Source organism: Macaca fascicularis, chromosome 18, assembly GCF_037993035.2.
Source record: "Macaca fascicularis isolate 582-1 chromosome 18, T2T-MFA8v1.1".
Taxonomy (NCBI): domain Eukaryota; kingdom Metazoa; phylum Chordata; class Mammalia; order Primates; family Cercopithecidae; genus Macaca; species Macaca fascicularis.
The window spans coordinates 18,670,467-18,697,235 of record NC_088392.1 but is presented as its reverse complement, the minus strand read 5'-3'; the positions used below and the strand labels follow the sequence as shown (position 1 = coordinate 18,697,235).

Genomic DNA, 26,769 nt, shown 5'->3' with positions numbered 1-26,769 from the left:
CAGATATTAATATTAGTACATTATGTTAAGAAGTGATGATTAGCAAAATAATTTGTTAATCATTTTCTTAAAGAGATTTTATTTAAGGTGAAAGTTTTCCCTGTTGACAAAAGTATATATTAAAAGTAAAAAGAAAATTTCAAGGGAAAAGATCCTTGGAAAAAAATAGGGTTTAGCCATGAATTTTAAAGCACTCAATTTCTGCTAAGCAAATACAAAGAAAAAGGCAGATATATACTGAGGAGTACATTTACAAACAAAAATGGCTATATCATGGAGAAGTCCACAAAGTCAGTTCAAAAGACACTATTAGAAAAAAGAAGTGTCAATCAAGGCGTCTTATAATGGACGCATTATGAGTTGTTATTTGGAGATGAGGAATAATGCACTGGTAAAAGAAGAGAGACAATGTCCACAATTGAGATTTTCACACAATTTTTGAGAATATAAATTATATTGTATTTCTCATGAAACTATGATAATTGTCACTATAAAATGTTCAAAAAACTCTAGTACTTAAAGAAACCATAGATTTTTATTATGATCAATTTGCTAATTTGTTTTTGCCTATATAATCTGCTTATCTAATTTTTCTTTAAAGTATAATTTTTTTAAAAAATCATACACTTTGTTATTATAAATGTATTATATTTGAACAGCATTTTCCCAAAGGCTTTCATATATCTCACATGGTCCATTACTACAAGAGACTGATTCCAAGGTCAATGAAAGATCAAAATTTACCCAGGATGAATCACAAACTAGAAATGAAAAACAGGTTTCCTAAATCCTAATCTAGGGCTCATTTTACTAATAGAAACAAAGAAGTTTAAAACTTCTCTTGTTTATTTAGGATGTGTAATTTTTTATAATTAAATCTTAGAATTCAGAACAGTATGCTACAATATAAAACTTTTAAAGCTCATGCAAACAGAAAAAACTTGAAATACAGTCTCCAATACTTCAGACAAAAATATGCTTTTTGTATATTAACCACTCAATAGCACAAACCTTAACATTATCAAAAACCCACGTATCCAGTTTTGTTGCATCTTGAGCACCAAAATCCTCTCTTTTAGCATCATAACTGTATGTATAAACGTGGTCTCCACTAGCACCTGAAAAGGAAATTTGGAAAAAATAATTTTTTTACAAAATCTTTTAAACTATCATAAAATATGAGATAGTCATTCACAGATTTTTGTGAGTAACCAGAATTTTCACAAAGCATTGTTCATTATGATGGGGAAGAGAAAAATGGGAGGAATAATTAACATTTATGTATATTATGTCCTATGGACCATGCTACATACTTTAACGTATTCTATTGCTTTTTGTCCTCAAAAATAACATATTTTAATTTCACAGATTCACTGTATGTTAATTAACACACCAAAATCACAACTCTAATAAGCAATATAACAAAAATAAGCACAACAGTTGTCTCCCTTTAAGGATTAAACCATTCAAAACATGTGTGCCCCTTAGAATGCTACAGTCTAAAATAGATGAAGATGTGTGGTGTACAAACCTTCTTAACATAAGAAGAAAATTCAAATATTTCACTTCTCTTATTCATAAACTATGCATATTTTTCTCAACTTATAAGAGAATAAATATTGCTTATTGCCAAAGAGTTTGAAGGGGTCAACAGATATAATAATCTCATACATTTGCAAGACTGTATTAAGAATCTAATCAGTTTAGTGAATTTCTGAGTTTAATAGGCTCTTGCAGGTAATAAGAAAGAGATATGACTAGCGTGATGGCTCACACCTGTAATTCCTGTATCTTGGGAGGCTGAGGCAGGTGGATCACCTGAGATCGGGAGTTCAAAACCAGCCTGGCCAACATGATGAAACCCCATCTCTATTAAAAATAGATGTGGTGTGTGGTGTATGTGTGCCTGTAATCCCAGCTACTCAGGGGGCTGAGGCAGGAGAATCACTTGAACCGAGGAGGCGGAGGTTACAGTGAACTGAGACTGTTCCACTGTGCTCCAGCCTCAGCAACAAGGGCAAAACTCCGTCTCAAAAAACGAAAAACAAAAACAAAAACAAAGAGATACAATAAACTAATACAATCTTTATAGCACCAGTTCAGCTCTAATGACTCTATTCCACAGCTCAGCCATTCTACTTCCCACATCCCAAATAAAAAGGTCTGACTGGGTTTGTTGTTTACCATAAGATATGGAACATTCCTATTAGACTATCTCTAATTCAATTATTGGTCCTGTCTCATCCATTGTAGCCAGAAACAAGAATGTTAGTTTGATAAGCCATAGCAACTTAATCTACCCTTACCACCACCAACTCCCAAAAAAACTAAACTGCTTTCCAAAGAAGGCAATATATAAATGGCAAACAGTTTGGGGCTCTTTGGTCCACCCAGTATAATAATGTTCTATGACTATCATCTGTAAAATTCTCAATATATATTTTGCTTCCTGGACACGTAATAATCTTCAATAGTTCCCATTATTTTAATTACACTCATGACTAAGTATGTTACAAATCCTTTCTGATAAGTGAAATGATCAATCATTCTGTTTCCACTTAAAAGCATTTAATGACATGAAATTCATCCAACTGATTTTAGAAAATAATATAAATGAATTTTCTAATTAAGAGATATCCCAATGTTTGCAGAATCATGCATATAAACAACAAATCTAAATGCTATATTCAATATATTAAATATCAATTTAAATAAATTATATGTTAAATGCCATCTATATTAAATGCCAAAATGTATGGCATATTCAATATATTAAAATAGGAATTATAACTATACATTTTAACACTTAAATCTTTTGTTTTTTTTTGTTTGAGACACAGTGTTGCTCTGTTGCCAGTGCAGTGGCATAATCATGGCTCACTGCAGCCTCAACATCCCAGGCTCTCAAGTGCTCTTCCCACCTCAGGCACCTGAGTAGTTGGGACTACAGGCACATGCCACCACACTCAGCCAATTTTTTGTTTGTTGTAGAGATGTGGGTCTCACCTTGTTGCCCAGACTGGTCTCCAACTTCTGGAGCTCAAGTGATCCACCTGCCTCAGCCTCCCAAAGTGCTGAGATTACAGGTGTGAGCCACTGTGCCCGGCCAATGTTTAAATCTTCATATGAATATCCACTAACTTTTAAAATGATTTGCCAAAGTATAATGAACCACACCTCAACATCACCATTTATAATGAAGTTATGTGAAAAGTGCTATGCTAAATATTTCACATGAATTACATAATTTAATTCTAAAAATAAACCTTTGAGACGGAAACTAATATTATCACATTTTATAAAAAGGAAATTGAAGCTCAGAGAGATTATATAAATTGCTCAAGATTATATAGCTGTTAAGTGATAGAGCCATATACCATTTAATTGAATCCAAAATACTATCTAACTGTATAATGTGCCAATATTTCAAGTATAACTAAGAAGGAAAAAAACAATGCCAATTAAACAGACACATCTATCACTGTAATTAAATATCCCTATTTCAGAAATGTTAAACATGTAAAAATATGTGTAAAAATTAACAAATACAGTATGTATATAAAAACAGAAAACTACCATATTGACTTATTCCCTATTTACTATCGGAGGAAACATAATCAGCAACTCTTACCTTTGGCAAACATAGGCAGGATATCTGGGCTTCCCCAGCTCCATGTGTATTTACTTTCATTAAAAAGAGAATCAAATTCTACAGGATTTTCCTTCCATCCTTCAGAAAGCAAGCAAGCAGTAATAGTAATATATACATGGTACAATAAGCCCCTAAAGAACTATTCTTCAAATAATAACAATTAGTCAGTGAAAAATGCAAAACTAATAGTAGATTTTATATTATGTATATTATACCACTATTTTAAAAAAACTAACAATAGATAATTTACTTCTTAATGAAATATAAAATTATTTTTGAACTTTCAAGAATAATATCTAGGAAAATTATGCTTCTATCCAACCCAAATTCTTTCAATAACACAGGATAATGAAATACTAAAGCATCATTCTGGAGTCAATACCAGTGGGTGTTCATGTCAGTAAGGCATGCTAAAACATTTGTCCAAAGTATCTCAAAACATACCTTCACTTTGTGACATGATTAAGCGGTAAAGGACTAATATTTATTTGACAGATGTTTCATTTAATAAGATTGTCCAAATACACAATACCTTTGGCAACTGCGCTGACATCTTCATAAAACCCAGCTATCAGAGCTACATGACCTGGCCGAGATTCTGTCGGCACACGTGTATGAGATATGCCCCAGCTGCCTTCATGCATTATGATATTCCTAAAAGATATTAAAGACAAATAGTTAACACAGACTATGATTAGATACTCTCATATAAAGCTTTAGAAACATAAGATTATTAGAGAAGGAATCAAAAGCAAAAAAGTAAGTCAAAACTTAAGAAGGAAAGGAATCTTTCAAATTCCAGCTGAGCCCATTCCAAGCATCTACCAGCTGAATGAAGCAGCATGAATTTGCTGATGTAAGACCAAACGAAGAACCACTCAACCACGGCACAGAATCATGAAACAAAATACATGATTGTTGGTTTAAGCCACAAAATAGAGATGGCTTGTTATATAGAGATAAAACATATATCATGATATCAATGTTAAATTGCATTAGGTGTGATAATAGTATTGTGGTTATTTAAGAGATATAGGCTGAAGTGTTTGGGGTAAAGTTTGTTGCTTTCAAATTGTTAAGGAAAAAATAATTAAAACTAGGTACATATACATGGGCACCGCTGTGGTGGGGGTGGCAGAGGGGCCAGGAGAGGGTGAACGCAATTATGAAAAAAGGTTAAAATTGTCATACCAGGTAAAGGGTATACAGATGTTCATCACATAATCCTTTCAACTTTTGTTTAGTTGAAAAATTCTTAAAATAAAAACTAAGAGGAGGGAAAATGGCTACACTCCTAATTAGGAGTTAAATTATATCCCCAAATTTGAGACTAAAACAGGCAGAAAGATTATTTTGCTAAAAGATGTCAACATTATTTAAGTTGTATCACAGTGATTTGCAAAATTTGGGGAAGAAAGCAAAACTACAAGTGATGCTATTACAGGTGAAAGGCCAGCAGAGCAATAAGTTACAAAATAGTAAACTCATCACTAACATTTTTCAATATAAATATCTGCCTCTCAATACATTCTAAAGTAAAATATTTATAACTACTGGTGTCAGTTCTTTTACTACTGACTTACCTAATAATAAAAGCAGTTTTGGTGAAATACATACATAATAAGTAAACAGTTTCAAAACCACTGGACCAAATATTAACAGAGAAATATTCTTTAACTTCTTGAGTTATATAATGAAAACTGGACTTAAATAGAAAGGGGAGGTATAAAGAAATGTGGATACTCTATTTAAAAGCATTAGTTTAGATATTGTATTTAAAAACATTAGTTTAGATCACATTTTTAAAAAACAAATTTTGAGCCAGGCTCAGTGGCTCACACCTTTAATCCCAGCACTTTGGGAAGCCGAGGCAGGTGGAAATCAGGAGTTCAAAACCAGCCTGGCCAACATGGTGAAACCCCATCTCTACTAAAGATACAAATATTAGCCAGGCGTGGTGGCATGGGCCTGTAATCCCAGCTACTCAGGAGGCTGAGGCAGGAGAATTGCTTGAACCTGTGAGGCAGAGGTTGCAGTGAGCCAAGATCGCACCATTGCACTCCAGCCTGGGTGACAGAGTGAGACTCCGTCTCAAAACAAACAACAACAACAAAAAAAAACCTTTCAAAAACAGGCTTAGAAGAAGCTAGAAGATTCCTGACATTGTAAATATACAATGGCACACAACACAAAACATCAACTGTTTGAGCCCACAGAGTTTCCATAAGATCCAAAGGAGAAACAAGTGCCACCAGAAAAAGTTGACTATATTTTACCAGTATATTTTCATCATCTTAATTTTGAAATGAAGCATATTTCTCTCTTTCCTTTGGCAATTAAGAAATTCACCCAAATACTTCAATTATTTCTGAAATTTGTTACACATTTTTGTGTACTGTACTTAACCTTGGTTTGATCTTATTTTCCCACAATATTCCTCTATTGACTTGAGTCACTCTTTTATTTATTTTTATCCCTCAATATGTTATGCATCTCTTTGAGCTATCATAAATTTAGTTCTGAAAATTCAACACAGCATTCGAGTTTATCCATTCTTCTAGCTGTCAACAAATATTTGTTAATTGCCCATTATGTTATAGGAACTGGAGATAAAGTAGTGGATAAATTCCCAATCTCATGGAACTTTCATGATTGTAAGTACTATAAAGAAAAATAAAACAGGGCAGGCGTGGTGGCTCACACCTGTAATTCCAGCACTTTGAGAGGCTGAGGTGGGCGGATCATGAGGTCAGGAGATCGAGACCATCCTGGCTAACACGGTGAAACCCGGTCTCTACTAAAAACACAAAACGCTAGCTGGGTGTGGTGGCAGGCACCTGTAGTCCCAGCTACTCCGGAGGCTGAGGCAGGAGAATGGTGTGAACCTGGGAGGTTGAGCTGGCAGTGAGCTGAGATTGCGCCACTGCACTCCAGCCTGGCTGACAGAGCGAGACTCCGTCTCAAAAAAAAAGAGAAAGAAAACAGAGTAAAGTGACAGTAGGTAACGATGACAGATGAGGATGGGGGGAAGACACAACATGTTAGAGAAATTTCCTCTCGAATTTGATTTTAATCTCTCCACAACAGCATTAGAAGGCCTTTCAGGAGTTGCCACTAATCAAAAAAAGAGCAATTGTTTGTAGGCCCTTTGTAAGTCCAAGAAATTAAATATTTCTTTTTAAAGTGACTTAATAGAAGCCAAAGTTACATTAAACGGTGATATAAACATGAAAGGGCTCTATATTCTTTTACGGAAGGTTGTGTTTTTAATGTGAAGTCTATATTTTCTACTTAAACATCGTTGAAATTAGTAATTCATTAATATTTACGCTTGTCTTTATTTTGTAAACTCAGCAGATTTTTTTCTTTTTTGGTTTTTTGTTTGTTTGTTTGAGATGGAGTTTGGCTCTTGTTGCCCAAGCTGGAGTGCAATGGCGCCATCTCGGTTCACTGCAACCTCTGCCTCCTAGGTTCTCCTGCCTCAGCCTCCCGAATAGCTAGGATTACAGGCATGTGCAACCACGTCCAGCTAATTTTTTGTATTTTTAGTAGAAACGGGGTTTCTCCATGTTGGTCAGGCTGGTCTCAAACCCCCGACCTCAGGTGATCCACGCACCTTGGCCTCCCAAAGTGCTGGGATTATAGGCGTGAGCCACCATGCCCGGCCAGCAGATTTATTTTTTAAGAAAAAAATAATATTGTGAGTCCTGCGCCACGTTTGGGAAATTAGGACAAGTTAGCTTAAGCAGCTAAGCCTATCCATTTCAATTCGCCGTTATCAGCTTCAACAATACCAGAAATAACACCTAGGAGGAAATAAAGTGGCATCTAGTGCTGATCCATAAGACAAAGGCAAATGTGCAAGTGCCCTATTCTCTTTCTCATCATCACCCCTGTGCCCAGTATATGATAAACAGCAAGATATTTTGCAGTTGACTTAACTCAGAATAACATTTTAAGAGATGTCTCTTATGAGTGTACATGCTTACCTAATAAACGGTGCTCTAGAGGTCCCATTTTCATCTAATTCGTAAAGTGTGTCTGCTCGAAGGCCATCAGCAACAAACAACACTAATCTTCTCGCTGGAGGGGGCAATGGTGTAAACTGAGGAGTCATTCCATGAACCAAAGGAGATGTAAAATAAATGTCAAAGATGGAGGCGAAGAACACAAAATGTATAAGCAATCCCAAAGTAAAGAACAGCAGCATATCCAGTGTAACTAGTCTTCAAGGACAGCTGAAAGAGGGAACAAAATTAAATTGGGGTAAATCTTAATGCAATCATATGTATTTTCACATATTTTGATGATTACAAGTAGATTAAAAATATATTTTTAATTATTGTATAACTCACAACTTTACTTTCATTTGTGGTGGTAACAATAAGCACTATTTAATAATGTGACATAATACTGAAATCAAATACATAATAAAGTACATCCAAGCAAAAAGAAAAAGTTCAAGTATAATAAGTAATTGGGACAAATAAATTATAATGAATTTAAGTCCATAATAAGCTCATAAAAATTAACACAGAACCAAAGAACAAATAAATAATTAAATCAGTCCTAAAAAGAGTTAGCGTTCAGCCAAGTCAAATTGTACAAAAAGAAAATATAACTCGTGCAACTCTTGGTTGTCCATATGACAATCATTACCAATAAGGGATTTTTAATTATTTAAATCAGTTATAATTATTTAGATGTTTGTGCATTGATTTAAATTATTCAAATATTTGTGATTTTTTCTTCTTACTTTGATAATCAGCTCAGGGGTATTCTGGCTCTCTTGACTATTACCACATTAAGCAGGAAACGTGCATTCTATCACATTTGACAGAATCATATGAAGTTAAATTTCATCTGTGCTTCAGAAAATCTGTACTTATTAAAGAATCATTTTATTTTAGTTCCCTGAATCAATCAAAAAGGTTACATTTTGTCCACTCAATAAAAATGTTTTGTGCATACATCACATGCATAATTGGATGCTGGGGTACCATAGAGAATATCCAGTTCTCTGTAAGTTCATCACAGAGCTGATGAACTTACAAATACTTAAGGAAGAAAAACAAAGCAATATGAAACATTTAAATAATACTGTAAAAGAAGATACCAATGGAACATGGGAGTGTTTTCCAAGCCAGTCTGTAATTTGCTATTGTTGGTGAATCTCTGCAGGTCAAGGAGAAAAAAAAAAAAAAGTATTGGAACTTGTCTTACTTGTAATGTAACGGTATTAGTTACATATAGTGATCCTAGACTGAAAAACACCAAGGATAAGGTAATTTTAACTACAGACACATCTTTTTCTTCTTGGCCTGAAGAATCACATCATGGAAGGAAAGGATGGCAAAATACCTTGCAAAAACAAATGAAACCTTGGAAAAACACTCATCAAAGTCAAGCAGATTATAAAAAAGAAAATATGATAGAGCAAAAGGTCAAATTACAAGCCACTTATTTTCTGAGAACCAAGGGTCAACTAAATATCAAAGATATTCTACGAAGTACAAAAGTTCCTTAGTGAGTAGATGCTATTTTGCATCTCATAGCTAACCGACAAAGAGAATCTTTACATGTTATATAGCATATTCCCTCCCCTCTTTGGTGCTACTACAAATCAATGTTCTATTTTCTGAGGCAGTTTAGAATAATAATCACTATACTTAATTTTTTTAAAAAGTAAACTTTATGTATTTTTACTAAACAACCTAATGAATATTAAATGCTAAACTATCAATGTGAATGCAAAATAATTCTGAATATATTTGTGTTATTTTCTTAAATATATTCTCAATGTAGAATTAAAGATTCAATGATTGTGAAAAATTCTTCAAATTTCCAAACCAATTTAAAATTCCATTAAAAACGTGTAAATAAATGTTTACCCAAATCTGAAAGTTCTGAACATTGACAGTAATCTTTTTAGTGCATCAGTCATATTACGGTACTTTAAATTTATATCCGTTTTTATTTGCTTGCCTGCTAGCCAGTAAGGGTGTGTACTGATTTCCTAGTTACAGTTTTTCATGGCTTGCTCTTTTGTTTTGATTATTATAGTAGAGCTCTTTTAGACATTAGACCTTTTCTACTCTAGAGACAACACAGAGGTCCCAGTGAAAAAAGGACTATGGTACACCTAATAATAAACCTGACCCAGTTGTATTTTCCTGTTGGAGATAAACTTTATTACGTTATTTTCAAAGCTAATATTTGCAGGGTGTTCTGGTCCCCGAAGAAACCTAGATTAGTTACCTTTGTGGCACATGGTATTTTTTGTTTTCAATTTTGTTTCAAGAGCATTTTGTTGAGCCAACTACTTAAAATTCCCTCAGAGAATACGAAGAAGAAATGCAAAAGTATCTATATCTAAATTTACCCTCCAGGTTTATCATCATCTGTTTAAAAAGATTTAGCTTCTAAGGAACATCTATGTTCAAAATTATAGGTCTCCAAAGGCTATAACTCACCTCACTTTGCCCAGGACTGAGACATAATACTGTTTCTAGAACATAAAACATTTTTAAAAATTGTTTAAAAATTCACATAACATTCACCATTTTAGACATTTTAAAGCAGAGTTCTGTAGTGTTAAATATATTCACAGTGTTGTACAACCAATCTCCAGAACTTTTCATCTTTCAAAACTGCAACTCTATACCCATTAAACAACTCTCTATTCCCCCCTGCCCTAATGCTGGGGAAGCACTGTTCTACTTTCTATTTCCATGAGTATAACTATTCTTGCTACTTCATACAAGTGAAATTATACGGTATTGTTCTTTTTTGATTAGCTTATTTTACTTAGCATAATGTCCTCAAGTTTCATCCATGTTGTAGCATATCAGAATTGCCTTCCTTTTTAAAACTGAAATCAGACCATTGCATGTATATACCACATTTTGGCTATCTAGTCACTTATTCATAGACATTTGAGTAGCCCGCACCTTTTGGTGACTGTGAATGATACTATGAACATGGGTACACAATCAGTTTTGTTTTAAAATAAACATTGGATATTGATCAGAGGCAGTCATGTAGATCACTTAATTACAAGAAGCTGGAAAATATGGAAAACTGAGGAAATATATGGTAAATATCACTGTCTCTGCTGCAGACATATTTTTACACATATTTCATACTATAATATATAACATAATGTATTAGTCCATTTTCACATTGCTATGAAGAACCACCTGAAACTGCGCAATTTATGAAGAAAAGTGGTTTAATTGACTCACAGTTCCACAGGCTTAACAGGAAGCATGACTTCGAGGCCTCAGAAAACTTACAATCATGGCAGAAGACAAAGGAGAAGCAAGCACACCTTACCATGGCAGAGCAAAAGAGAGAGTGAGCAAAGTGGGAAGTGCCACAAACTTTCAAACACCCAGATCTCATGAGAACTCACTCACTATCAGGAGAACAGCAAGGGGGAAATCCACTCCATGATTCAGTCGCTTCCCACCAGGTCCCTCCCCCAACGCGTAGGGATTACAATTCGAGATGGGATTTGGGTGGGGACGCAGAGTCAAAGCATATCACACAGCAATATATACATTACGTTGATTATTATCACATATAATCATTATTATGTATATGTTAATACATATATTAATTACACTGGCTGAATGTAGAGAGCAGATTGTAGTAGGTAAAGAAATGAATCAAGGAGACTGTTGGAAAGCTAGTTAGTATGTAAAATAGGTCAAGAAAGAGATTATTGTTGATTAGTATAAATTAGTGCAGTGGAAGTTAACAGAAGGAAGTTGATGACTGAGTTATACTTTGGAGGGAGATGAGGAAGGCTGCTATGGTTTGCGCTTTTCCCCACCAAAAGGCATTCATTTTCACCACAATGAAATTTGACCCCATTGTGGCTGTGACGGGAGGTGGGGCCTTGTGAGAGGTGTTTAGGTCACTGGTTGGATCCCACATGAATGCGCTGGTGCTATTCTCACAGCACTGAGTTCTCACTCTGGAGCAGAGGGATTAGTTCTCCGGGAATGGATTAACTCACGTTCTCACAAGTGGGCTGTTGTAAAGTGAGGTTCCTCCTCCTGCTCAGTCCCTCTTCACACACGTTCACATCCCCTTTGTTCTGCTCTGCAATGTTATAACAAAGCACAGAAGCCCTCACCAGAAGCCCGGTCCATGCCCTTTAACTTCCTTGCCTGTAGAACTGTGAACTAAATAAACCTCTTTTCTTTATATGTTACCCAGTTTCAGTATTCTGTTATAGCAACACAAAACAAAGACCTGGGGCTTCAATAAAATAATATGGGTAAAGAGGTAAAAAATGACTTCCAGATTTCTGGTTTGAGCATGTGAATGGTCTTTAACTTGCAGAAGGAAAAGATTTCCTTACAGGACATGGTGGGACGTAAAGCTGAGGGAGAAAGTATTGAGCATTTTCTTTTTGATATATTAAATTTAAGCTCGAGATGTCATAATAAAAAGGCAGAGAGTTGCTGTGAAACTCAAGAGAGGAGTTCCTAACTACAAGAATGACCTAGAGAAAGCCACTACTAGAGACAGAAAAAAATTAGCCAGTGAAGTAGAAGGAAAACCAGGAGAGGGGCCCTTGAAGTTAAAAGAACAGTGATTCAAGTGTGAAGGGTGTGGTTAACTGTCAGATCCGCTTAAAGGCTGGAGTAAGGACAGTAATGAGTAATCTGGGAGCTTGGAGTTCTTGTTAACTTTACTGAGAAGTTTAAACAGTCATGTGAGCTGAGTCCCATTAAAGTGGTTGTTTGAAAAGTAAATGGGAGGTGAGGGAGTAAGAGTGGAATGAGCGCAACTCTTTGGGAGAATACTAACTTTGAAGAAAAGAAGAAAAATAAAAATTGATGTAGGGTCAGTAAAGGGTTTTCCTAAGCTATTAGAGACTAGAAGATTTGTGCGCCGAGGAATAATTTAGAATATAGAAGGATATGAATGATGCAGCAGAAAGCTGGAGTTAAATTCTCAGGATACCAAGAGGGGATGGAATGGAGAGCACAAGTGGAGGAGCTGGGCTACTCTGAGTTTGCGCAGGACCTTCTTGCATTTAGCACTGAAAGTCTAGCAGCCAGGGAAACGTATTGGTTGCAGGAAAACTATTATTGGGCTCTGGTTGGCTCTACCCTGCAGCAGGTTTCTTCTCGTCTTTCACGCACCTTCTCAAATGTCATCAACTAAAGGTTCCTCTGATCACTCTGAAGTAGGCCCCTCCTCCATCTTCTTTGATCCAAACAATCACACATTCTGTAGCTATTGTTAATATTTATTTAGTGGCAAGGCTGTGGAGAAATAGGAACACTTTTGCACTGTTGGTGGGAGTGTAAATTAGTTCAACCATTGTGGCAAACAGTGTGGCAATTCCTCAAGGATCTAGAACCAGAAATGCCATTTCACCCAGCAATCCCATTACTGGGTATATGCCCAAAGGATTATAAATCATTCTATATAAAGACACCTGCACACATATGTTTACTGCAGCACTATTTACAACAGCAAAGACTTGAACCAACCCAAACACCCATTAATGATAGACTGGATAAAGAAAATGTGGCACATATACACCGTGGAATATTATGCAGCCATAAAAAAGAATGAGATCATGTCATTTGCAGGGACATAGATGAAACAAGAAGCCATCATTCTCAGCAAAATAACACAGGAACACAAAACCAAATACCACGTGTTCTCACTCGTGAGAGTTAAACAATGAGAACACATGGACACAGAGAAGGGAACAACAAACACCAGGGCCTCTCGGCAGGGTGGGGAACAAAAGAAGGAACAGCATTAGGGCAAATACCTAATGCATGCGGGGCTTAAAACCTAGATGACAGGTTGATAGGTGCAGTAAACCACCATGGCACATGTATACCTATGTAACAAACCTGCACATTCTGCGCATGTATCTCAGAACTTAAAGTAAAAACTAAAATAAAATAAATATTTATTTAGTGTATCTCCTTCACTAGAATGTAAGCTCCTTAAGAACACAGATTGACACCTTTTTCTCTCCCGTATGCCTTGTTATTGACAGAGAGCAGGAGCACTCTCTAGATAGATAGATAGATAGATAGATAGATAGATAGATAGATTCTCTATATACATACACATATATAGATATATCTATCTATAGATATAGATATAGATGTGTGTGTGTGTGTGTGTGTGTGTATATATATATATATATATATATATTCAAAGTTGGCCAGGCATGGTGGCTCATGCCTGTAATCCCAGCACTTTGGGAGGCCGAGGTGGATGGATCTCTTGAGGTCAGGAGTTCAAAACCAGCCTAGCCAATGTGGTGAAACCCCACCTCAACTAAAAATACAAATATTAGCCAGGTATGGTGGTACACACCTGTGGTCTCAGCTACTCGGGAGGCTGAGGCAGGAGAATCGCTTGAACCTGGGAGGCAGAGGCTGCAGTGAGCCAAGATCGCACCACTGCACTCCAGCCTGGGCAGCAGAGTAAAAATCTGTCTCAAAAAAAAAAAAAAAAAACAGTCTCCGTAACACACACACACTCTCTCTCTCTCTCTCTCTATATATATATATACACATATATATACACACACACACAATAGAAGTGTAGTGATAACTTATTGTAGATAATATATTGTGAAATTTACACTTCCCTGATCAATGATAATGAGCAACTTTTCACATGTTTAATGGACATTTTTTAATCTCATCTTTTTATCACTTTTCATTTTTTTAACGGTGTCTATAAAAAAACAGTACTTTTAAATTCTGATTAAGTTCAGCCAGGTGCAGTGGCTCACACTTGTAATCCCAGCACTCTGGGAGGCCAAGGTGGGTGGTTCACCTGAGGTCAGGAGTTTAAGAACAGCCTGACAAAAAATGGAGAAACCCCAACTCTACTAAAAATACAAAGTTAGCCGGGCGTGGTAGCACATGCCTGTAATCCCAACCACTTGGGAGTCTGAGGCAGGAGAATTGCTTGAACGCGGGAGGCAGAGGTTGTGGTGAGACAAGATTGCACCATTGCACTCCTGTCTGGACAACAAGAGCGAAACTCCGTCTCAAAAAAAAAAGAAAAAAATCTGATTAAGTTCAATCTACCAACTTTTCTTTCTGGTTATTACATTTTATGTCCCAAATATGGAATCATTGTAAGTAACCATGCTTTCTTTATTACACATTTTTAATATCTTTTATTTGAAAATAATTTCAAACTTAAAGTTACGAGAATGGTACAAACACCTGCACACCCCTTAGCATATTCACCTAATGTTAACATTTTCCCGAGTCGTTCTTTTTTTCCCACTCCTTCTCTGCTTTGCTCTATTCCAGCCTTGCCTCTGTGCTTTATCCTTTTTCTCTGTATATATCTGATCACATAACATTGTTTCTGAACCATTTGAGGATAAGTTATATACACCAGGACTCTTTATTCCTAAATACGTCAGATACCTAGAAATTACTCTGTAGGAATAATGATACTCTCTTATATACCTACGTTATAGGTATCAATTCAGTAAATTCAGCATCAATGTAATATTTAATCTACCATCCATATTCCAATTGTGTGAAGTGATCCAATAATGTTCTTTATGGCATTTTTATAGCTTTACTGAGGCATAATTGACCAAAAAACTGTACATAAAGTGTAATAATCACTATCATAAGGAACAAACTCATCAACTCTAAAAGTTTTCTTATGAGTCTTTGTAATCCAACATCACCCCATTTCCTAGACAACCACTAAATTTTTTTTTGCTTGTTTTTGAGACAGGGTCTCACTTTGCTACCCAGGCTGGAGTGCAGTGGCATGATCTCAGCTCACTGCAACCTCCACCTCCCAGGTTCAAACAATTCTCATGCCTTAGCCACCTGAGTAGCTGGGACTACAGGCGTGTACCACCAGGCTCAGCTAATTTTTGTATTTTTAGTACAGATAGGATTTTGCCATGTTGGCCAGGCTGGTCTTGGAACTCCTGACTTCAAGTGATCTGCCCACCTTGGCCTCCCAAAGTGCTGGAATTATAGGTGTACCGTGCCCAGCCCACTAATGTATTTTCTACCACTATAGATTTGTTTACATTTTTGAACTTTATAAAAATCTATTTCTGCATCATGTACTCTCTTTCATCTGAATTCTTCCACTGAGCATAAATACTTTTAGAACCATACATATTTGTTCCTTTTTATTATTGAGCATTATTCCATCGCATGGATACAGCACAATTTGTTTACTCACGCTCATGTTAACAGACACTTGTGTTGTTTCTAAAAGCTTTTGGCTATTTCAAATAAAGCTGCTATGAAGAATCATGTAACAGCTTATGTGTGGGCATGTGCTTTCATATCTTCTTTTTTTTTTTTTTTGAAACTCCTGGGCTCAAGGAATCCTCCTGCCTTGGCCTCCCAAAGTGCTGAGGAGACAGGCATGAGTCACTGCTTTCATTTCTCTTCAGTGAACACTTGGGAATAAAATGGCTAGGTCAAATTGTAAATACATGTTTAACTTTTTTTTTTCCTTGAGACAAAGTCTTGCTCTGTTGCCCAGGCTGCAGTGCAGTGGTACGATTATGGCTAATCTAAAAACTAAAAAGTTAAAAAGCCATGTTTAACTTTTTCAGAAACTGACAAACTAGTTGTTTTCCAAAATTGTTGTACAACTTTACATTCCCACCAGCAATATATGAGAGTTTCAGTGGCTCTAATCCTCAGCAACACCTGGCATTGTCAATCTTTTAAACTTCATCTGAAGTGGGTGTATACTGGTAGCTTGTTGTGATTTTAATATAATTTCCCTAATGACTAATGTTATTGAGTATCCTTCCATAGGCTTACTGATCTACCATTTGTATGGATTTAATTTTTTAATTAGATTGTCTTCTTGTTATAGAATCATAATGGTTCTTAGTTTATTCTAGATGCAGGCATACCACATATTACTGTGCTTTACTTGATTGCTCTTTGCAGATTTATTTTTGCAAATTGACAGTTTGAGGCAACCCAGCATTGAGCAAGTATATTGGTGCTATTTTTCCAACAATATGTGTTCACTTCATGTCTCTGTGTCATATTTTGTCATTCTTGCAATTATTTCAAACATTTTCATTACTATTGTCAGTTATGTTGATCTGTGATCAGTGATCTTTGATGTTATGATTGTAACTGTTTTGAGACAATCACATATAAGACAGCAAACTTAATAAATATTGTGTGTGTTCTGACTGTTCCACCAACTGGCCATCCTCCATCTCTCTCCCTCTCCTTGGGCCTTGCTATTCCAAAACACAACTAAATTGAAATTAGGACAATTAATAACCCTACAATGGCCTCCTAAGTGTTCAAGTGAAAGGAATACTCATGTGTCTCCCATTTTAACTCAGAAGTTAGAGATGATTAAGCTTAGTGAAGAAGGCATTTTGAAAGCCATGATAGGCTGAAAGCTAGGCCTCTGGTTTTAAACAGTTACCCAGTTTATAGATGCAAAGGAAAAGCTCTTGAAGAAAATTAAAAGTGTTACTCCAGTGAATACATGAATGATAATAAAGTGAAACAGTCTTATTGCTGATATGAAGAAAATTTGAGTGGTCTGGAGAGAGAAGATCAAACCAGTCACAACATTTCCTCAAGCCAAAGCCTAATTCAGAGTAAGACCCTAACTCTCTTCAATCTATGAAGGCTGAGAGAGGTAAGGAAGCTGCAGAAGCAAAGTCAGTATCTATAAAAAGCATGATGACATTCTGTTTGGAATGGAGTTAAATCCATAGACCAACTGAGGAAGAACTGATAACAATATTTAGTCTCTCTGTCCAGGAATACAGTATAACTCTCCATTTATTCAGGTCTTCTTCAATTTCCCTCAGCAATGTTCTGTAGTTTCAAATTTATAGGTCGTGTACATCATTTTTAAATCCTATCTTTACAATTTTCATATTTTTGGTACTATTGTACTGTTATTTTTTATTTCAATTTCTCCTTGTTAATTCTTAAATCAACATTGATTTTTATATAATGACCCTGTACCTTGCAACACTGATGAACTGTTATGGTGGCTTTTGTGTATATGCTTTTTAACTTTCTGGAGATAATCAGGTTATCCATGAATAAAGACAATTGTACTTCTTCTTTGTCAATTTTTATGTATTTATATCTTATGCTTTTTGTATTATCTAGAACCTCCAGTATGATGTGGAATAGAAGTGGTTACAGCAGAAATCCTTGCCTTGTTTCCAGTATTAGGATGAATGCTGTCAGTTTTCCAAGTTTTTGTAGATTCCCTATATTAGGCTGAGGAAGTTTCCTTTTACTCCTAATATGCTAACAGCTTCAAATCATGAATGGATGTTGGATTTTGTCAAATGCTTTTTGTTGCATCTACTGAGATAATTATGATCATCTGATTTTTCTACTTTGGCCTGTTAATGTGGTGAATTAATATTGATCAAATTTCAAATGTTAAACGCATCTTACATTCCCAGAATAAATCACACTTAGTCATTAAGTATTATCCTTTCTATATATTGTTGGTCTTAGTTGAAATTTTACCATTTTTTGCAGCAAAGTTTATGAAAGATATAAGACTGTAATTTTCTTTTCTTATATCTTTCTGTGGTTTTGGTATCAGACAATGAGTTGGGAAATGGTGTTCCTTCTTGTACTTTTTGGAAGAGTTTGTGTAAAATTTGTATTATTTCTTCCTTTATTGAGTAACAGAATTCACCAACGAAACCACTGGCTTGGGGTTTTCTTTGTGACAAGGTTTTTAACCATAAATCCAATGTCTTCATATATATAGATATAAACACACATAGATATTCAGATTATATATTACTTCTTAAGTAAGCTTTTGTAGTTTTCAAGGAATTTATCCATTTGTCCATTTCATCTACATTGTCAAATTTATTGACTAAAATTGTCCATAATATTTACCTATTATCCCTTTTTCCTGTCCTGCAGTACAGGATCCAGTCTAAGGCCAAGTATCACATTTATTTACTCAAAATAAGTCATTTTTCAAGTATTTAATTCCTTTCAGTTAGATCTTAAATTCTATCCAGAGTTAAAGTACATATGGCATATTTAGATTTACAGATGTTCACTTTGATTTAAACACCTCCTCTTTATCATGGAAATAAGCCTTAGTACTCTTCTTAATGTACTTATAAGTTAAGTACATTATGATGTATTTGTAAATGCAAATGTATATTTGCATTTAGGCAAACACCACAGTAATTATTGCCACCAAGATCCATTGATAAATGCTAATTTATCAATGACAAATATATATTTGCATTTACAAATAACTCCCTGGGCTCATGTTCTTTCTTGCCCCATTTGCCACTGCACTGCTTTGCTAAGGTAAGTATCACAGTTTATGTGTTAAAAGATAATATAAATTTTCCAAGGTTTATTGAAGTAACAAAACATTTTATTTGAGAACTTTGACCATGTTAAAGTTATAATAGTCAACATAAAAATCTAGATCTGTTACGTAATAAGAGTGGATTCTAGTAAAGCCACTGTTACTGTTTCCTTATCCATAAAAAAGACACCATCAGCCCTACTCCATTACAGAAGTATTGTGGGAAATAAGCAGACTCCACAATGACACCATACAAACATAAAATATTAGCAATACTAAGAATAACTAGATTGTGAAGCAACCCAACTCACATTTTTAAAATCAAACTGTAAATAGTTGATTTACATTATGCTGAAGAAAGCAATAGAAGAGACAAAGATATATTTTCCTGCCAAATTGGTAATTAACATTGGGACTTCTTATTGGTGATCCAAATCATGCAAATAAACTCTGTAAATAACAAGGATTTTGACAATAACCCCATTCAGCCATTTATTAGGTTATGGTCTACAAAATTTTAAAAGGCAACTTGGTGTCTATTTTGTTTATTTATTTTTGAGATAGTGGTCTCACTCTGCCACCCAGGCTGGAGCGCAGCAGTACAACTTCCGAGGCTCAGACAATCCTTCCACCTCAGCCTCCCAAGTAGCTGGGACCACAGGGTGTGCTACTGCACCTGGCTAATTTTATTTTACTTTTTGTAGGGACGGGGTCTCACAGTGTCACCCAGGCTGGCCTTGAACTCCTGGGCTGAAGCAATCCTCTCACCTCGGCCTCCCAAAAAGTGCTGGTATTACATGTGTAAGCCATTAGGTACATTACTAACATTACCCAAACTTTGTATTTCTCACCTTGTAAAATGCAGATAATACCAATGAACTATAAAAATGGTAGTGAGGATTAAAATAAATGTATGTCAAGTACCAAGCCCAACACTTGGCACTCAGTAAATGATAACACTTCAGTTCTGCTTCACAAAGATAAACTAAATATTATGAAACAAGAATAGTCATATGGTCACTAAATTCTGCCAATTCAACCACCTAATTAATTCTCTCCCTTCATCCTTTCCAACTGGAACACAAGGAAGAGCAACAAATAGGGGGCAAAAGCTAAAAAGCCTTCCATACTTTCACTATTAAAACTGATCATTTCTCGGCCGGGCACAGTGGCTCACGCCTGTAATCCCAGCACTTTGGGAGGCCGAGGCAGGCAGATCACGAGGTCAGGAGTTCGAGACCAACCTGACCAATGTGGTGAAACCCCATCTTTACTAAAAATACAAAAATTAGCTGGGTGTGGTGGCGGGCACCTGTAATCCCAGCTACTCAGGAGGTTGCGGCAGGAAAATCGCTTGAATCTGGGAGGCGGAGTTTACAGTGAACCGAGATCATGCCACTGCACTCCAGCCTAGGCAACAGAGCAAGACTCTATCTCAAAAAAAAAAAAAAAAAAAAAAAAAAACCCTGATCATTTCTCATCTTCTCATCATCTACTTTAGAAACACTTCCACAGCAGCTCCTAGTTCACTGCTGTAATTATTTACTTCTTCAAGTTTACATACTAAATTATATGATCTTTTAGATACACTCCCAGTTGCTTCTATATTCACAACATTCTTCCACCTGTGACTGACTCATTAATAGCTCCTTAGTAAATGTTTACTGCCTATATGAAGAAATGGCATATTAGAAAACAAAGGCAATTGAGTCAAACTTTGATTTCACAAAAGAACAAGCTGAAGGCCAGAGACATGAAGTGAGGTCTCAGCTCATACTGTTATTTAATATGCAGCAGTAAAAATCTAATTAGGGGAGATGAACGAGTAAACAATTATAAAGACTTAACTACCATTATAGACACATTTACTTGTAATGATTGCATTATGCAATAGAAGCTTATATTATTCATATTTTCTCTGATCCTACTAAATACCCAATATTATTAATTAAATCAGTTAAATTAATGCTAATGCATTATTTTTAAAAGTGTTTTAGGTAAGTATTCACAATATTTTAAAAAACATATACAGCAACTAGCTGAACAGAAAAATGAATGTCCTATATAATTACTTAGTTCCTATAAAAATCATGGCTATGAGACAATGAGACCATTTTTAAACTGTCATGCAATTCAATCCCCTCCCCCTCAAAAAAACTTTTAAGAGGATCTGAAGACAACTTCCCTAATCAAATTAATATATTTTCTTGATTACAGACTCGCAGTGTTCACTACTAAACACGAATGACATAAACATTATATATTTAATATTTCTCAGTGTCCAGCTGAGTTTTGCTTTCAAAAGAACTCATGTTTTCACTTCTCCACATTCACTGCCATCAGGTAAGTCCACTATTTTTCATCTGGACCTCTTCAACAACTTACAAATGGTTTCCCTACCAAACTGCAGAAAACTACACATAAGTAATTATATATTTTACTTTACAAATTGTAGTACATTTCATTTGTTCACTATACTTCATTCTAATTGTCCTTCAGGAATTTTATACACAGGTACTGACCCCAAAACTCAGATTAAAGGTTAAAACTCTTTTACCCATTCCCCATAAAATTTCCACTTTCTTCCCTTTCAATGTAAATTAGATTACATCTTTTCCCTTCTTAAAATCTGTGAGTGGCTTTCCATTGTTCCAATAGTAATATCCTATGTTCTTCCACTATCTCCATGGCCCTGCATACCTCTCACCTCATTATGGCATCCTATCACCTCCCACCTTGGGCTCCCAAAGTGCTGGGATTACATGTGTAAGCCACCACACCTGGCCAAATGTATGTTTCTAATATGTATCCTCAGACTAGAATATAAGCTAGAATGAAGGCAATGACTGTGTTTCTGTTCACTCATGCTCACCACCTAATGGCACAGTGCAGTCACTTTATGATTCATTGGTGGAACGAGTGTATATTTGAACTTTATTTATTTATTTATTTTCCCCCAGTTCACTAAAAGTATAGTTAATGCAGCATCAAGTCAAAGAGAAATTTTACCTACTTTGGGGAAGACGGCAGGAAGAGAGAGCTAATAAAAAGTCCTTGAAAGCTTGTAAAATTCCCCCTAGGGGCCGGGCGCGGTGGCTCACAGCCTGTAATCCCAGCACTTTGGGAGGCCAAGACGGGCGGATCACGAGGTCAGGAGATCGAGACCATCCTGGCTAACACGGTGAAACCCCGTCTCTACTAAAAAAATACAAAAAACTGGCCGGGCGAGGTGGCAGGCGCCTGTAGTCCCAGCTACTCCGGAGGCTGAGGCAGGAGAATGGCGTAAACCCTGGAGGCGGAGCTTGCAGTGAGCTGAGATCCGGCCACTGCACTCCAGCCTGGGCAATAGAGCCAGACTCCATCTCAAAAAAATATATATATATATTAGCTGGGTGCAGTGGCGGGTGCCTGTAGTCTCATCTACTCGGGAGGCTGAGACATGAGAATGGCGTGAACCTGGGAGGTGGAGTTTGCAGTGAGCCGAGATCGCACCACCGCACTCCAGCCTGGACTATAGAGCCAGACTCCGTCTCAAAAAACAAAACAAAACAAAACAAAAAAATCCCCCTAGGTATCTTAGGAACTATTATTAGCTAATTAATCTTTCCAATTAGGAAGTACAGGCTCTATTGTCTCAAATTTCAGATAAAGAAAAGGTAAGAAGTCAACAAGAAGTTTCAGGCAATTTTTATTTTTAAATAACTTATTTAAAGAGATACATAACTAGGCTATAAAAAGAGTATCTAAAATTCCAGGAAGGAAAATCAAGTGAGAATATAATTGATATTTTTCTTTAACATTATGTTAGAGAGAATTGCTTTATCAAGTAATGACTTATTATCCTTATCCCTACCAGAATACGATGAAATATTAATGAGTTTAGAATCCGGTATCTCTTTTTTACAGAATAATTTCAATTAATTCAGGTAGCAGGAATGAGGGAGATATAAAATTACAACTAGGCAAACACCACAGTAATTACTTCCACCAAGATCCACTGATAAATGCTAAAATCAACAGATCAAAGTGTCAGGGAAACAGGATATTTGAAGTCTTTTTTTTTTTTTTTTTGAGACAGAGTCTCGCTTTGTTGCGCAGGCTGGAGTGCGGTGGCACGATCTCGGCTCACTGCAAGCTCTGCCTCCCAGGTTCACACCATTCTCCTGCCTCAGCCTCCGGAGTAGCTGGGACTACAGGCGTCCGCCACTACGTCCGGCTAATTTTTTGTATTTTTTAGTAGAGACGGGGTTTCACTGTGTTAGCCAGGATGGTCTTGATCTCCTGACCTGGTGATCCGGCCGCCTCCGCCTCCAAGAGTGCTGGGATTACAGGCATAAGCCACCACGCCCAGCCAATATTTGCAGTGTTAAAGAAACTTCTCCAAATATTTACTCCTTGTACAGGGAAAAATACTAACAATGGAGAAAATAGACACCATTTAACCAAGTGGTCATGGTTAACATAACCAATAGTAAGACATACTAACATACTAACCTCATGTAACCCTGACCAGATGCACTGAGAAAGGCAAAACATGGTAGTCTCGGCAAAAGAACATATGGTATTCTTGTTAAAAATGCATAATCTCAATATAATAATGGTAATACATCAGACAGACCCAAATTGAGACAGTCTACAAAATAATGCACAAGTACTCTGTAAAAGAATTAAGGAGGTTCAAGAGACTTACCTAAACACAACAAGGGAAACTGGATGAGAAAATAGACAATAGCGGAAAAACTAGTTAAGTTCAAGCAAGATCTGTAGTAAACAGTATTATACAAATACTAGTATACTGGTTTTGATAATTATACGATGTTTATGTAAGATGTTCACATTAGGTGAAGTTGAGTAAAGAGTGTACTGGAACTCTGTACTGTTTTTGCAACTTTTCAACAGATCTAAAAATTATTTTTAAATAAAAAGTAAAAAAAAAAAAAAATCGGAGCCTGAATCTTACTCAAAAGATACACTGTTATAATTATAAACCACCAAAAGTTTTATGGATAGCTCTGATTGCAGATAATCTTTGTTCCTGTCAAACATTACTTGCTAAACTTATAGACTATCAGTGATTTAATGTTCACATTGGCATAAACCCTACTAAAAGGCTTATGAATTAAAGATGGTGTCCCATAGGTCCTTATGGCTTTGTTCACTTTTCTTCATTCCTTTTTTTCTGCTTCTATAATTGCAATTGCCCCAACTTCAAGTTCACTGATTCTTTCTTCCACCTGTTCAAATTTGCTGCTGAATCCCTCTTGTGAATGGTTTGTTTCAATTATTGTACTGTTAAGCTCCAGTATTTCTATTTGGTTCATTTTAATAATTTCTATCTCTTTTGATGCTCTTACCTTGTTCATACATCACTTTCCTGACTTCCTTTAGTTCTTTGTCTGTGGTTTCCCACAGCATTTTGACATATTTAAGACAGATGATTAACGTCTTTGTCTAAGTCCAATGTCAGGACTTCCTCAAGGGTGGCTTCCATCAATTTATTTATTTTTTTCTGTGAATATGCCATCCTTTCCTGAGACTTTGTATGCTTTTTTGTAACTTTCCATTGAAATTTATATTTTGAATATTATAATGTAGTAATTCTAGAAATCAGATTCCAGAATTCTGGCATTTTCTTTTGATTTTTGAGGGGTTCAGCCTTTCATTTAGTAACTTTTCCAAACTATTTTTGCAAATACTTTATTCCTTTTGTTTATGGTCATTAAAGTCTCTGTTTTGTTATCTTACTGATCAGTCAATGGCAGATTTAGATTTCCTTAAATGCCTAAAACAAAAACTAATAGTACTCTCCCAAGTTTTTATAGTCTAGCTCTCAGCTGAACTACTCTCACACTAAGCTTGGCCACCTACACTTCTGCCTTAACCTTCACCTTCTGCTTGTCTAGCGCTCACAGATCTCCCAAAGGTAGAAGCCTAGGGACCTCTCAGGATCTTTCTGGGCATGCATTACATGTAATTTTTGCGGGGGATAAGGATGGGACAAAATTCAGCCTCTACATTGATCACTCAGGAAACCACTAGACAGGTCAAAATGCACAACCACAGTATTTTAAGAACAAAGTCCATACTAAATACAAGCAAGTCACACCAGGAATGTGGGCCATAGTCTCCACAGCTGCTGCCATTGCCACAGTGGTGAAAGAGGATGGTGATCCAGTGGATTAAATGCCACAGCACTCTGAAATTCAGCTGCCCTCTTCTTCATTATTCAGTCTCCTAGTTGCTGTAAATGTCAGACCAGATTTTAGAATGCCAAAAGAGCTGATCCTGTCACTCTGCCCTCTTATGCTTGTTTCAGTGGAGGAACTAACCCTTAAAATAAACCACCATACTCTGCCATTTTCTGTAATGTCACCTAGAGACTGTGTTCTTAACCACTTCAGCATTTACTAAAAATACACAAACCTGCGATGTGAAGTAAAACCAGCCAAAACTGTAAGACAGAGCTGGTAGTCCCAGCTACTTAGGAGGGCGAGGCGGGAGGATTGCTCGAGCCTAGGAATTCAAGGCTAGCCTGGGAACATAGCAAGACCCACAAAAAAAAGAAGAAAGATGAAGAAAGAAGAAGGAAGAAGGAAGAAGGAAGAAGGAAGAAGAAGAAGAAGGAAGAAGAAGAAGAAGAAGAAGAAGAAGAAGAAGAAGAAGAAGAAGAAGAAGAAGAAGAAGAAGAAGAAGAAGAAGAAGAAGAAGAAGAAGTAGGAGTAGTAGTAGTAGTAGTAGTAGTAGTAGTAGTAGTAGAAGTAAGATAGCACTTGGAGCCTGCACACAAGATTATCAGATAAACTATTAAGCCATATAATTAGCACTAGTTCATTTGCTTATTATTCTGGGGTATATATTTTTTCATCATGATTTATGTCATTTTAAATTGTAAATTCTATGTGAGTTTACAAAATCCCATATAAGAACTAATTTTCAAATTTTCTCATGGCAAGTAGAATAGAGATTATTAGTTCTTTAGATAATTCATGCCCACTTGAGTTCCAAATCTTTTATCTATATCTCATATCCTTTTTCTATTCCAGAAACTACCAGGATACCATAGGGCAGCCAGTCACCATGTCTCCTTAGGCTTCTCTTGGCTGTGATAATTTCTCAGACTTTGCTTGTTTTGATGACCTTGTGAGTTGTGAGGAGTACTGGTCAGAGATTTTGTATAATGTCTTGCTATTGGAATTTATCTGATGTTTTTCTCGTGGTAAGTCTGGGGTTATGGGTTTGGGAGAGCAAACATACATACATAAAGTACCATTTCTTTACATCATATTAAGGGTACTGTCAACATGACTTACTAAACTGTTAATATAAAACTTGACCACTTGGCTGAGGCAGTTTGTTCAGTTTCTCCACTGTAAAGTTTCTCCATGTAAATGTTCCCCCATTTCAAACTATACTTTTTGGTAGGAAGTCACTACATGCAGCCAACACTTAAAGAGTGAGGAGTTACACTCCACCTCCTGAGAACACGAGGCATCTACATAAATTGATGTTTTTTCTATATGAAGAGTATATATGTTAAACCTAGTCAATTATGTAATTAAAAGCCATCAGCCAGGCCTGATGGCTCACACCTGTAATCCTAGCATTTTATGAGGCCGAGGCAGGTGGATCACTTGAGCTCAGGAATTTGAGAACAGACTGGGCAACGTGGTGAAACTCCATCTCTACAAAAAATGCACAAAAATTAGTCGGGCATGGTGGCGCATGGTCCCAGCTACTTGTGGGGCTGAGGCAGGAGGATTGCTTGAACT

The 26,769-nt window shown here is 36.2% G+C and overlaps 1 protein-coding gene across 6 annotated transcripts in view; it reads right to left on the bottom strand.

Annotated features, from left to right (window-relative positions):
* PIGN (phosphatidylinositol glycan anchor biosynthesis class N) overlaps positions 1 to 26,769 on the bottom strand; it is a 153,747-nt gene that overhangs the window by 118,222 nt on the left and 8,756 nt on the right. For 5 of the 6 annotated variants that reach the window (XM_015439673.4, XM_005586528.5, XM_015439677.4 and 2 more), the window contains exons 2-5: positions 7,642 to 7,890; positions 4,185 to 4,306; positions 3,632 to 3,730; positions 1,012 to 1,118 (exon numbers count right to left, since the gene is read on the bottom strand). In XM_015439673.4, the coding sequence (XP_015295159.3) occupies positions 1,012 to 1,118; positions 3,632 to 3,730; positions 4,185 to 4,306; positions 7,642 to 7,862 (549 nt within the window). In that variant the 5' untranslated portion in view covers positions 7,863 to 7,890. Of the gene's footprint in view, positions 1 to 1,011; positions 1,119 to 3,631; positions 3,731 to 4,184; positions 4,307 to 7,641; positions 7,891 to 8,768; positions 8,834 to 26,769 lie in introns of those variants that run through there. The other variant, XM_065533675.2, reaches the window with a different exon arrangement.